The sequence below is a fragment of the Ptychodera flava genome, chromosome 17 (genome assembly GCF_041260155.1).
Source record: "Ptychodera flava strain L36383 chromosome 17, AS_Pfla_20210202, whole genome shotgun sequence".
Taxonomy (NCBI): Eukaryota; Metazoa; Hemichordata; class Enteropneusta; family Ptychoderidae; genus Ptychodera; species Ptychodera flava.
In genome coordinates, this window is record NC_091944.1 from 14721793 (window position 1) to 14735336 (window position 13544).

At 38.2% G+C, this 13544-nt stretch overlaps 1 protein-coding gene across 3 annotated transcripts; it reads right to left on the reverse strand.

Moving 5' to 3' along the window:
* Window positions 1-1772: 1772 nt before the first annotated feature.
* LOC139115544 (tripartite motif-containing protein 2-like) lies at window positions 1773-12864 on the reverse strand. 3 transcript variants are annotated; one of them, XM_070677740.1, is made up of 3 exons: window positions 12799-12856; window positions 9050-9322; window positions 1779-3838 (listed from the first exon to the last, which is right to left on the reverse strand). In XM_070677740.1, exon 3 carries the CDS (start codon window positions 3714-3716, stop codon window positions 2622-2624), a length of 1095 nt encoding a protein of 364 aa, XP_070533841.1. In that variant the 5' UTR covers window positions 3717-3838; window positions 9050-9322; window positions 12799-12856; the 3' UTR covers window positions 1779-2621. The 3 variants fall into 3 exon arrangements, with proteins under 3 accessions (XP_070533840.1, XP_070533841.1, XP_070533842.1); XM_070677739.1 differs by lacking the exon at window positions 12799-12856 and having other exon boundaries at window positions 1773-3838; window positions 9248-10285; XM_070677741.1 differs by lacking the exon at window positions 9050-9322 and having other exon boundaries at window positions 12799-12864.
* Window positions 12865-13544: the final 680 nt, after the last annotated feature.

A 13544-nucleotide genomic window follows, 5' to 3' on the forward strand; every position in this document is an offset into this window, starting at 1 on the left:
CCCGAATTCTGATATCAGTATGTATCTGAGACTTAGAGTCATCTTGCACCAGTAGTTTCAATCCAATCTAAGGGGTCGTTGATCATTAAAAAGCTGCCGTACTAGAAATGTAATTCCTCGCTGTCGCTCTTGCATATTCGTGAACTGGTCAAAATCTTGTGGTATACCATCGCTGGGGGTGCTTTATTGCTTAAATAAACTTTAGGTCAGAGAAAAAAAAAATCTTGTTCATCGGATTTTTTGGACCAAGGTTCAGGAGCGGCGAGCGAATTTTTTAATTTTTTTTTAGGCCAAAGATAACCGCGGTCCCTCGGACTTTTTTGCCGGGATGCAGACAAGGCAAAATAATCTTTTCCCCTTTTAGGCTAACCAGAAATATCTCAGACAAGATACACTGATACTGGTTATTGAATTCAACACTATATTTCTCAACAATAACTTAGGGAATTACATATACAGTCGATGTTTGCATAACATCGTATACTGAGTATTTCAACATGCTCTCATTGTCATACATTTTTACACTTTCGATGCAGTTTTCATTCAATTCGATGCACCGCCCCCCATCGTCTGCTGTCACGATCTCGGTAAACAGATCGCCAAACGTTTCATCAGCGTCTTTGGAACTAAGTACTGGCAATCAAATTAATAGTCATGGTGTACTAACCTTGACAAAACGGAGAAATTTCAGCCAAAAATTGACCCAGTTTGTGTCGTGATTTGCAAAATTCAGACGTCGCAACAACGTGTTGACAGAGCTCAGTGCAGACACGTCGGAAGTCTCATTCAGAATCCCACATGCCCGCGAAAACCCGACGAAGTGTAGGGCGCCGCCAGCGGCGGTACTAAAGTATTTGCAATGCAGAAGTATGAATTTGCCGAAATCCAAAAAAAAAATCCAAATCGGGCAAAGTAGAAGCGGCGATTCCGATGAACAATTTATTTTTTCTTTCTGGCCTTAAGTAGATTATGACAGACATGTTTTAACTTCCATCAAGCACAATCGTACCTTGGATACAGTATTTAAATTGGTCGTATGAGTCCCATACGACCTTTGAGCGCAGTTTCGACGACCGTATCCCTTTAAAATGATTGACTGTAATTATTAGCGCCTATGAAATGAATGCCAAGACGATATCGTAACTCCCGCTCTTGCAAACATGTTATCTCGAAGCGTCCCTCACGTGGCCATGGCGTGTGAAGTTTGGTTCAATATCGTACGAGAAGGAGATAATTAAATATTGGTAAAAACTTGAATGACTGAGAACAAACGAGAACGGGATATTCCCATTGTGTGATCTTGTTTAATCTTAACCCTTTCATCACCATGATTTGGTCCAAACCCATTGTTATCAATGGTAAGTGTGGACTTCTATATAGGGAATTGGGGTGAAAAGGTTAAAAACAATCAAAGACTGACGGGAATTACCATGTGATGACCCTATTATGTAATGATGATAATTTTGCAGTTATGTACGTTCAGAAAAGTATAGAGCTGTAGAGAATGTAAAATGGAGATACAGAATTGGCATTCAAGACGTAGAACGTCACGTGTGCCATATCATAATAAAGATCTTAAGTGGTACTACAGTCGACATCTTGGTGTGTCAGCTTCAGTTGCTGAAAGCATTACGAGCCAGACTGGTACCTCAACTGATTTTCCCCTAACTACAAGTGCAACAAAATTGATGGAGTCTCCAGAGTAGCTGAAGCAGCATTACTGAATGATACTGAGATCTGGTAGCAAAATCAATCAGCGACAAGAACAAGAGACTTAAAGTCATTAGGTTTGTGTAAATATGTATATTTTGGTACATAGTGAACGCAGCAGTTGTACAGCACGCTCGAGATATACAAACACTGATAAGGAAATTAAATGCATAACGAAAGACGGATAACAAATCTTTCGCGTAGGAGATGAGAATATAGTTTTTGTAACTCTACCCTCTTTAAATAAATAAATAAATGAATAAATAAACAATTACTAATGATAATTTTAAAACCAGATCTAAACCCTACGTCAGACATTCTTCCTAAATGGCAACAGTGCTATCCATAAAAATAATAAGTAGAAAATATCAAACCGGCGAACTGAGTGTTTCTATGAAATTCTCCTTGTGGTCGACGTTCACAGATTCATCATACACTTAGTGTTTCCTTTTCAGAGTTCCAAAAAGCGTCGCTGACGCTATTTCATGGTGCCTCCGCTAACGTTTAATCCAAGAAGCGACTGTCGAGCCATATCTACTTTAGGGCCCCTAAACGTCGATGATGCGTAAGCACTTCAAAGAAGTAAATTAATCTGGACATGTGTTTTCATTTTATCGCCAAGTATTCTCATATATTACATGTATTTCTCTACGAGATATGTTTACAAAAAACAGAGTATTGCGAGAATCCAATCACATTCACGTGTTTTCTAAAAATTCGCTCTGCGCCTACGCATCCCATAGATGGGTGTACATATGCCTGAGAAGGCGTGTCCCCATAGACGTGTGTGCATATGCCTGAGAAGGCGTATGCACACAAGTCTGTTGGGGCGCGCCCGGGCGCGTAGGCGCAGAGCGAAATTTTAGAAAACACGTGACTGTGATTCACTACACTGCTGCATGTCTATCTTTTCACTGGTAAACTTTAACGCAATCGTTTCCATAGTCGACAACGACAGCTTTTGGAAGCACTTCCATTGTAACATCGATTCCAGCTGGCTGTCGTAAATCGTCTTGACTGCTGTCTATGCGACATATGAAGCGCCCCCTGTCGTCAAATTTTACAACTCTATCGTTGCTGCAGTCACACACGTACACGTTTCCGTCCGTGTCAACTGCGATGCCTTCTGGATAATTAAGGCCGCCAATAGATTCGTTTTGATCACCGAATGTAAACAGAAACTCTCCGTCGGCTGTAAATACTTGGATACGATGATTATTGCAATCCGTTATTAGAACCTGACCTTTATTATTTAAGGCAATGTATCGAGGCGAGTCGAGTTTTCCCTTCTCGTTTCCTTTGCTGCTGAAGTGTTTTATATGGCCTCCATTGAAGATATTGAAGAGCTGTACACGATGATCACAATTATCAACGACGTATGCAATACCTTTATCGCTATCGACTGCTATGCCGCATGGGTTCTGCAGTTGCTGTTGACCAAAGGAACGGATAAATCTTCCGTTTTCATCACACACTACAACGTGATTGTTCCCAACGCCTAGCCATCTCGATCCATCCGTTATAAAGTGGAGTTTGTTTGCCGCGATAGCCACCTGACGAGGAAAGAAATCTTTTTCTAGGTTATCGAATCTCCAGACGTTTTTGCTTCGGCCCTCGGCGTCAAATATGACGATTCTGTTGTTCCTGCTGTCAGTCACCATGCAGTCACCTTTGGCATTGACAGTAACACCCCATGGATCCCACAGTTGACCTACTCCACTGCCGTACTCTCCAAACTTTTGAGTAAGAGACCATGGCCTGTAAACTTCTATATTCAACAGAGAATCATCAAACTCCACACCGGAAGTTGTGTGTCTGTATGACAATTCGTGAGTTCCTTCGTGGGTGCAAGTAAACTCCATTTCGACAAGGTCTGAGCGATGTGGCGTTGGCTGTAGGGTGGCAACTGACCCGTCGGGTTTCTTCAGTGTGGCAGTGGTCGGAAAACCTCGAGATGATATGTCACCTATTCGCACTATCTCTCCGACTCTTGTAGATATTGCCATAATCACCACAGGCCTCTTTCAAAGCTCCCACTCGTCAAAACGTAGGAGACAGACGCACCGATTGTTTTCGGAAATAATTTAACCTCTCCAACTTGTCAGTGATCCAGCCATTGAGAAGAAATCTGTGATGCAGGAAAAATAGGAATATACGCAATTTAGCTCGAGCTACTATAGTAAAAACAAAAATCTTAGTAAGACATATGTTCCATGTGAAAGGGTTGTTATTAATCATGTTGAGACGTAAATGGTAGCGACCAAGAATAGCTAGTATTTACTTACAAAATGCACAAAATAGTTTGACAAGAATCGAAGTTCACTGCCATCTACACCAAATATCTCAATAATAATAATAATAATAATAATAATAATAATAATAATAATAATAATTAATAAAGTATTATATAGAAATAATAACACGAATAATAATAGGTTCAATTTCCGTGAAAATTTCACCATAAGGGTATTTTGGGTCAAAAAGGCCAAATATGATATCGATTTCACTGCCCCATGTTTCCATGGTAACCTTTTTAGGTGTTGAAAATTTCAGTTTTTCTAATATCCCATGAAAAGTTACTTTGATTGATATGAAAATTATCTAGCGGGGAAGTTCGGGTCAGAGAACAGAAATGCCAGACTTATTTTAATGTTTCGAGTTGCCATAGTAACTATTTTGGGATTGAAAATGTTACTTTTTCCCTAATTCCTATTAAAGAAGTATGAATGATGTAAAAATTGATAATAAGGGTTTTCTGGTTAGCACACCAAAAAATCACACTCATTTTAATGTGAGATGTTTCCATGGCAACCATTCAGGAGTAACAACACCTTTTTTCAGAAGTCCCACAGCTACAATTAACTGTTTTTAGATTTCTATATAATACTTATAGCCCCTAAACTTGTAATAATAATAATAATAATAATAATAATAATAATAATAATAACTAATGATAACTTTATAGACGTTAGTTCCACAAGGGTGAACATAGTCAACAACTAGGCCTATAAAAAGAAACAGAATAAACAAAAAGAAGTAAATAACATGTTAAGTATTTGACATATATGAATAAATAAAAAAATGTATAAATGTATAATGTATTCAGGAAATTTGGGGATAATCTAAAAATATATATGTTTCTTGTATATTGCTTATAATGTTGCAAAACTTGGTGTATTCGCTCAAGCTGGTAAAGTTTTCATTGTTGACCACTACTGAGTTTAACAACTTTTGTGTTGATTGCATATGTTTTGGACAACACGTGATATAGCGAAACTCATCCTCAGCTGAGCTTGTATCACATCTAGTACAGATTCTGTCTTCAACTTTAAGTTTTTGTCTTGTGTGCCTGTCTTTCTCAATCACCAGCTTTTGTGGTCACTTATCCTCTAGCTTAGTTATGTATTTTCTGTCGTGTTTATTTTTGAAGCAGCTTAAATACTTTTCCAGTTTAAAATATGTTTTAAATTTTCTATAGGTGGGTAGTTTATTATTCTCACCAGATGATGTCTTTTCTGCATTGACCTGTTGTTTTCATTTTAAAATGTAGTCATTACTTATCTCATATGTTCATTTTCTCACAATATGTTTATCTTTTCGACAAAAATTATCTACACTCAGTGATCCTTTAACTTCTTGCCTTATCATTTCCAAGGCAATATTACTATTAATAGAATATGCCATTACCTCATGGATCAAACTATTATCTTTTTAAGTGCATGTTCTATGCCAAGATTTAACCATCATCTTCTTAATAAAAGTTTACAGCGGGTGCCTGCCCATCTCACATCGCACAGCTAGATTTGTTGCTGACTGAATAACTTGGAAAAGCATCTTACACAAGTTGAAGTTCAATTTTAATAAGTGTCTTATCTGTTTATTTTTCAGTTCCCCAGAATTCACATCCATAAGTTAGTATTGATCTAACAACATGGTCAAAAATATTACAGTGACGGCACCAATAATTTTGACGATGAGATACAGCTGGATATTGATACACTACCTAATTAGGTTTGTCAGTTTGCTCTTGAATTTACCCTTTTAGTGGTCAACTTTTACAACTTTGCGCCAACATCAGACAGACTAAAACAGCAGGTGACGCAGCAAGATGTCTGTAAACTAATTTACTATGTAGTATGTTTATATCTTTACAGCAGCTATCAGTTTCAATGGTGACACACACAGAGACTGGTTGCCAAGTTTTACAAGCAGTTCAAATTCACGGAGAGGTGGTAAAGGTGGTAAAAGAACTATGTTACTGCAAATTTAGACTCAGAGGACAGTGTTCTTTGTAGTTGAATATCAATATAATACAATCTTGTCAATATAGAAAACTGTTGTCTGAGTTTTTTTAGGCTAAAAAGTTGCTGACACAAAGACCTTGGGTTGTTGTTTTAGATTTTTTTGTGTTTAATAAAAACGTCGGATCAACTAGAAATGATAAACACTCTTACAATGTTGCAATGTTTTTATCACTTGTCGCTACAATCTTGTCAATATAGAAAACAAATGACGTTCACGAAATAGCCTGAAACCCCCAAGTTCACTTCGTACTGAAGTAGGCCCCGATGTCAGCTCTTTGAGAAATGTGGTGTCATTCATTTGTTGATAACCAAAGTAAAGTTTGTTCATTTTACACATCACTCTATTATTTTTGAAGTCATGAACTTTATTGATATTCAACTACAAAGAACACTGTCCTCTGAGTCTAATTTGCAGTAACATCGTTCTTTTACCACCTCTCCATGAATATGAACTGCTTGTAAAACTTGGCAACCAGTCTCTGTGTGTGTCACCATTGAAACTGATAGCTGCTGTAAAGATATAAACATACTACATAGTAAATTAGTTTACAGACATCTTGCTGTGTCACCTGCTGTTTTAGTCTGTCTGATGTTGGCGCAAAGTTGTAAAAGTTGACCACTAAAAGGGTAAATTTGAGAGCAAACTGACAAACCTAATTCGGTAGTGTATCAATATCCAGCTGTATCTCATCGTCAAAATTCTTGGTGCCGTCACTGTAATCCATGCAGAAATATTTACATCGACTGATGAATAAATCATTTTTCAGCTATAAAAGAAAACTTTCAGTGCTTTCTTTAATAGCCTTTTGCTATGTCAAATTTCCCATTACATTTGAAGTCTATACCCAGGTCATTGTAATTTTGAACAGTTTCCAATTCCATATTATCATAACAAAAGCTATATTTATGTCGAAGGACACTAGCATTTTTGTTCAAGACAAGCGGGGTGAAATGCAGCCTGCAGAACGATTCTACCATATGATGTAATTTTTTCCTCTGCTGATGGTTCAACTGTACTTCGCCAGTGACGTCTTGCAGTGACCTTTGATTTGGCCCTTGATTAGCCAATCAGCAGTGGAAAAAATTACATCATATGGTAGAATCGTTCTGCAGGCTGCATTTCACCCCGCTTGGTCTCAAAACACGGCCGATTTCTTCAAGATGACGCGAGTAACACATTCATCGGCGTGATTTTTGAGGAGATGGTTAAATTTGTGATCCAACTAGGTATATGGGAATGTAGTTCTGAATGTTTAGTGTGAGCGCACGGCCAGTAGACAAATCGGGTGGTGTGTTTTTAGAGTGATTGTGTTGCACACCTTGTGAGCATTTAGGTTGCAGTGGCGGGCATATCGACAACGGGATCGATAAATCGAGCGGAAAATCGATCTACTTAGCAGACTAACCAGCTAAGGAGCGCATGTAGCCCACGGCCATGTCCTCTCGTCAATGACACAGCACATTCTTGTCCATAGAATATAATACTCTACTTTTTAGAATTCTTTCACTTTCACCGGATCTCTAAAATAACCGAGACACGGTGTCTGCACACTCCACTATAGTTAGCATATAGACCTTTTCCCGGTTATCCCATAATGCATTGCTATGGCTGTATCAACTACCGTATACACACTCAAAATAACAAAATGTACAACGGATTGCTATACAAGTATGACACAAATTTACAATGACGAAAATGCCTCGTTTATTTTGTATCCATTGAAAATATAGGTCAGGGTGTAACCTGCCATAGTGTTCTATGGGTAATACCTGCGTGTATCCTACGGCTAATTAAACTATGAGTAACGCACGCTTGTATAAAGTAGCGCGCAATGCATCATGGAACCAGTCAATGAACTTTTCTATTTCATGCTACTCCGGGACAAGACTCACGGCTGAGCCCCGTGTATCGACACGCTTGTATGTTGAAAATCGACTCGGAAAAATTAACTGTTCCGTGTACATGTGCAGTGTGTACAGATGCTGCCATTTGCTGTCGCGTAAGCTATGGTACAAGGCTTCAGTGCATGCATTTTGCGTATCAAAACGGCTGAATATTGTTTCCTAGCCTGCCATTTTTTACGCAGATTTATCATTTCTCTCGGCCAAGTTGCATGATATTTAAAGTGTGTCAAATAACATGAAAGTGGGACAAGGTCGAAGTGACCACAAGCAATAAGAGGGTGTGGATGAATGGGTCGACACGGACATATGTCGGCGTGACCTGTTCCCATGGTGTTACAGAGGCAGGTCACTGACCTTCATGGATTCAATTAGTCCAGAATATGATTGTTAGGTAGAGCATTTGATATTCGGGGGGGGGATTGGAAATTGAGTCTGGAGCATTATTATTGTCTCCCTGCTTCACCTGGAATTATTTTTTTTCACAGTGTGAATTCTTGCACCACCAAATTTGCTGTAATAAATCATTGGTTCAATTCAGGGTATGGCTTCTGTTTGTATATTAACAGTACGTTGTATCCGATAACATCCTTTGAAAGACAAAATAAATCATAAATTAAGGACGTGACATTACTAAGACATTTATGAGTAGGTCTATTTTGTGGCAAATTCTTGCACCCTTGTCCAACCCTTGTCATATTGCATTACCAATGTTGTGTTTAAAGTTGTTAAAATTGCAAGGAACAACAATGGACACAGGATATCCAGTGCAGGCTATTTCAAGCTGAGTTTAGTATTCAGGATAGTGTTCCGGTGTGAGGATGAGAAATTGTCGCATAAGTACAACATGTGAATAATGCTAGTTAATGTTTCAGATTGAAACACTGGGTACATGTATTTATCAATAGCAAAAGTGTGAGTTAAAATGTTATTGAAATCAGGGTGTTAATGAAATGAAATGTAATGAAGGCGTTAAGAAAATGTCGTGACCTACGGTGCACCGAAAGTGACAGATGTTATGGCGCGTGGGCATGGAATGATATTGAAAGGCAATACGAAAAAATAAAGATGTTGTATGTAGGGCTCCGAAAATTTTAAGTAAAGACTTGTAATTGTCCGTCCATTATAATTACCTCATATCTGCTGGCAATTTTTTTATATTTTCTACCATCCTTTGCTAGAATTTTATTTTCGAAGGTAACCTCTTGGAATCTTTTTTCCCCGAAATATTCCAAGCCCCCAAGGATATCCAATGGTCTTTCCCTTCGTTCCATTTTGTTCTCATGCTGGATCTGTTCCCGTTGTCTTAGAGATCGAGGCAGTACACTGACCTTGATTTCAATGAGTCTGGAATACGACTGTTAGTTCCACTTTGTTCTCGTGCTTCCTCGATGCTATCACCACTTCTGTATCACATGTGTTATGGTTTAGGTTCGAACGAGATTCATTGGTGCTTGCTAAAGACAGGCGGCACTCAAATGGCTGTCTTCATGAAAGCGTTACTTTTACACGTCATCAATAGTGACTACTTAACATATCATTTGACCTGCTTAACATATTCATTATGTTGTTTTCTGTTTATTCCATGTGTTTCTTTTGAAGTACTAGCTCTTGACTATGTTCACCCTTGAGGGAATAACGTCAATAAAGTTCTTATTTTAATGCGTTGCGAGTATTGTATGAAAGATCTCCATTTACCTTTCTCAGTCGTTAAACATATGCGTGAATTCCTTTTTACTGGATCTTAGCGTAGAGCGAGAAAAAATGCAGAACGGACATCGTCAAGCTATAACTCTTTTATGGAAAGGGAGCTTTCAGTTATCACGACGGGGTGCAAGAAGAAATCAGGGGTAGTCCATCATGTAAAATGTGACCGTCCCGCTGACACCCCGATCTTAAATGTGACCTTCCACTTGCTGCGAAAACGAGCCCTGCCACTCCTTGACGTGTTCTGCTGGGAGTGGGGGCTGCGATGTGAAGAACTGAAATATCGCACAGGATAGTATTACACATGCACTATGCCGATGCGCACGGAATTTCGAACGGCGCGAATTTGAATGCCAATTTTCGATCTTTACAGAAATAATTTCCATAGACTTGGTCCAAAGTCCATTTAGCATCTATCCATCGGAAGATGTCTAGGTATTCCTCAAGTTTACCTACTTTTAACGGGTTTTTCCAACTGTAACCGGCGATCGCCTTGAAGTCAGCGCCATCTTGAATTTTAGCTGCATGACCCATGACGTCATGCAAGTCTCGCACGTTCCCGTTCTAGTTTATTTGCATTCAGACGTAAACAGACAACACGTGCGCTCGACCATCGTCTTTCACACTTCGCATTGTCGGCAACGTTGTGCGTATTTTCGCAAAAAAACCCGGAAATGTAAATATTGTAAATAAAAGGAAGTAAAGAAAAGAAATTGGGAATGAGTTGTGTTTTTGCACTTTTTTATATTTCATTTTTTTTAATTTGGAAGGGGGAGGGGGCTTGACATGCAATTATGAAAGAGTCTTTTGTTTTATAAATAAACATAATTGTATAAAAATAGTTGTATAAAAATTATTGTTTAATGCAGGCGCACATCATTACGACATCTTGATCCTCCTAAAATATTTGGTTTCTCAAACATTACCAAGACCCACTGCAATTTGCTTACCGCCAACACAGAATTACGGAAGACGCAGTTCTCTGTCTTCTACATACCCTCACACAACACCTTGATACTTCCAATGCATCTGTTCGAATTTTATTTGTGGACTTCTCAAATGCATTTAATACTATTTCACCAAACTTATTAATCAAAAAATTGAAAAATATGTCAGTAAACAGGCAGTTAATTTATTGGGTTGCAGATTTTTTGGTTGTGAGACCACAGTTTGTCAAGGTAAATTCAATGCGATCGCATGTGCGATTGACAAATACCGGCTCGCCTCAAAGCTCGGTTATATCACCGTCATTATTTACCATATTTACATCTGATTGTTCCACCATACATGCGGACAGTAATGATAAGCTTTTCAAATTTACTGACGACAAGTCTTTAATTGGCCTCATTACAGCAGATCAGGACACAATCTATAAGCAAGAAGTGGACAGATTGGTTACATGGTATGATGATAATAACTTGTTTTTGAATGTAAAGAAAACAGAGAAATGATAATTGATTTCGGGAAAAACAAAATCAGTCCACCTCCGTTAAAAATAAAAGGTGAGGAGGTTGGAAGGGTAAATAGTTATAGATATCTTGGGATCCTTCTTACAAACATGGTTTCTTGGGATGACCATGTGAATATGTAAACCGTAAATGTCAGCAAAGATTGTATTTTCTGCGTAAGTTGCATAGATTTGGTGTATCCGGGAACATTTTGCATATGTTTTACAGATCAACGGTTGAGTCAATCATCTGTTATTGTATTTCTTGCTGGGGCGTAGTATTTCCTCTTCTAATAAAGTTCAGATAAATCGTGTCATCAAAGCTGCTAGGAATATTCTAGGCGTACAATTGTATAGTTTTGATGACTTGTATATGAAATCAGTGAAAAACAAATCTACAACTATATTGTCTGACAAAACGCATCAACTGAATAGTAATTTCACTAAAATGAGGTCTGGTACCAGATACTATTCAATAAAGGTGCCACACAAACAGGTTCTGAAATACTTTTGTACCCTCAGCAGTGAGAATTCTAAACCAATTTTCTAACAGGTGAAAAAAAACAAAAAAACAAACTCATTAATGGCTACTGTTAGAATTATTTAAATTGTATTGTTGTTGATCGACAAGTGCTTTGTCTGTTATTTGGAACTGTGCTTTTTAATCTGTGTGATATCTTTGTATTTTATCTATTGTGGAATATTTCTTTTTAGACTGTGTACACCACAACACATTTCAATTTTTTATATTGGATTAATAAAGGATATAATAATAATAAGTGGTCCTTCATTTGAAATTTAGTAAGGAGTTAGGGTGTTGGTTCAGTTCAAGTTCAGAAACATTATGGAGGTCAAATGTATGAACTGTGGAGAAGTCTTTGAGGAGAGAGCAAAAGGTTACAGACGAGTCTCCATTGGAAGGCAGATTCATAAAACAGAAAATGTGAAAGATGTAAAGGAAAATAAGGGCAACTCCGCACATCAGCTCTACCAAGTTTGTTTAATATTACGATATGGTAAATAAAAGGATCATTGCATTTATTTTGTGTTACATGTGATGGAGAACATCATGATCGATAATGTAAAATTTCTCTGGGGAATTTAACATAATTTGCATGATGGATAATAGTTGGACAAGTTTAGTGTCATTCAACAATTTATTTTATTTATAAACTTATTACATATTTTATTCACAATTTTTGAAGTTAAAAGTAATTTGCTTTCTATTCATTCACTTTTTACCACGCGAAAATTCGCATAACGTAGCCGACAATGCTGAGACAGCAATACTAGTCAGCGCACGTGTTGTTTGTTGATATCTCAAATGAAGTAGGAACGGGAACTTGCGAGACTTGCATGACGTCATGGGTCAAGCAGCTTTAAATTCAAGATGGCGGTTAAGCAAGGCGATCGTCGGTCTTGCTGCGAAAAATCCATTTGGAGGAGAGAAAAATGACAAATACCGAGTAATTATTGAGCGGGTAGGTTATATGAACACCGGACACGGTCCTTTTTGAAAAGTTATGTCAAATTTGTGCCTTTGAAAATTTCTGGCCAAGGCCGTATCCTGTGCGATATTTGCGTATTACACATCGTAGCCCTACCACTCCAATGACCAAGCTACCCGAGTGGTGAGAGGCTACGGATTCGCAGCAATCCTTCCACATAACCCTTCTTGAAAGAGTTGAACTTGAAATTTGAAAGCTTGAAATACGTGCACGACCTTACCTAGCTGCGATAATTGCAGCCCACGGGCCGTGCGCCGGATTTTTCTGACGTGTTGGTTGTGTAGTGCCTGCCTGTAGGTAAGAGTAAGACTTACTATGTTGTCCAGATGAAAACAATTTCACATTCCAAAGAATAACCGAATGACTGGGGCAAAATGAAGGCTTGTGAACACAGGGTAAACATAAAAGTGTGAGGGGAAGCGGTTCTGGTAACGTCCAGCTGCAATAAGTTTTACCCTGAACTTTTTTTAGCAATTCGTAAATGTTGCAGTGAAAAAAGTATGAAAACAACTGAAATCATGCTAAAAAGACAAATCCGAACTTAGTGCGCTTTGTTACGTAATTATTGCACGCTACAAATAGCAACATGCAATGTCTTGAAGAATGTGAACTCGATTTCATTCAGCGAATGCGATCATGGAGACAGAGATTTGGGGAAAAAATTGACTGCTGTTTATCAGAAGTCGATTGTCGAACAAATTTTAGCGGACCCTCATCCAGGTTTTACTTTTTGTACAGTCTGCTCGTGTTGAATGTTCCAGGGATGTTGCTGGGATGAAGTGCATTGTACTAATACTTATGTTACAAGTTTGTTGGCAACAAAGAAATTCAACCTGAAATATGTTCGCCTTAGTTGTGAGAGTAGATAAAGAACAGCAAACGCTTGAAGGCGTTATAAGGAAGCTCCCAAGAAAACTATACACGCGTTTCAGATTTTGCAGGATCATATGTATTTCGGAATAATTT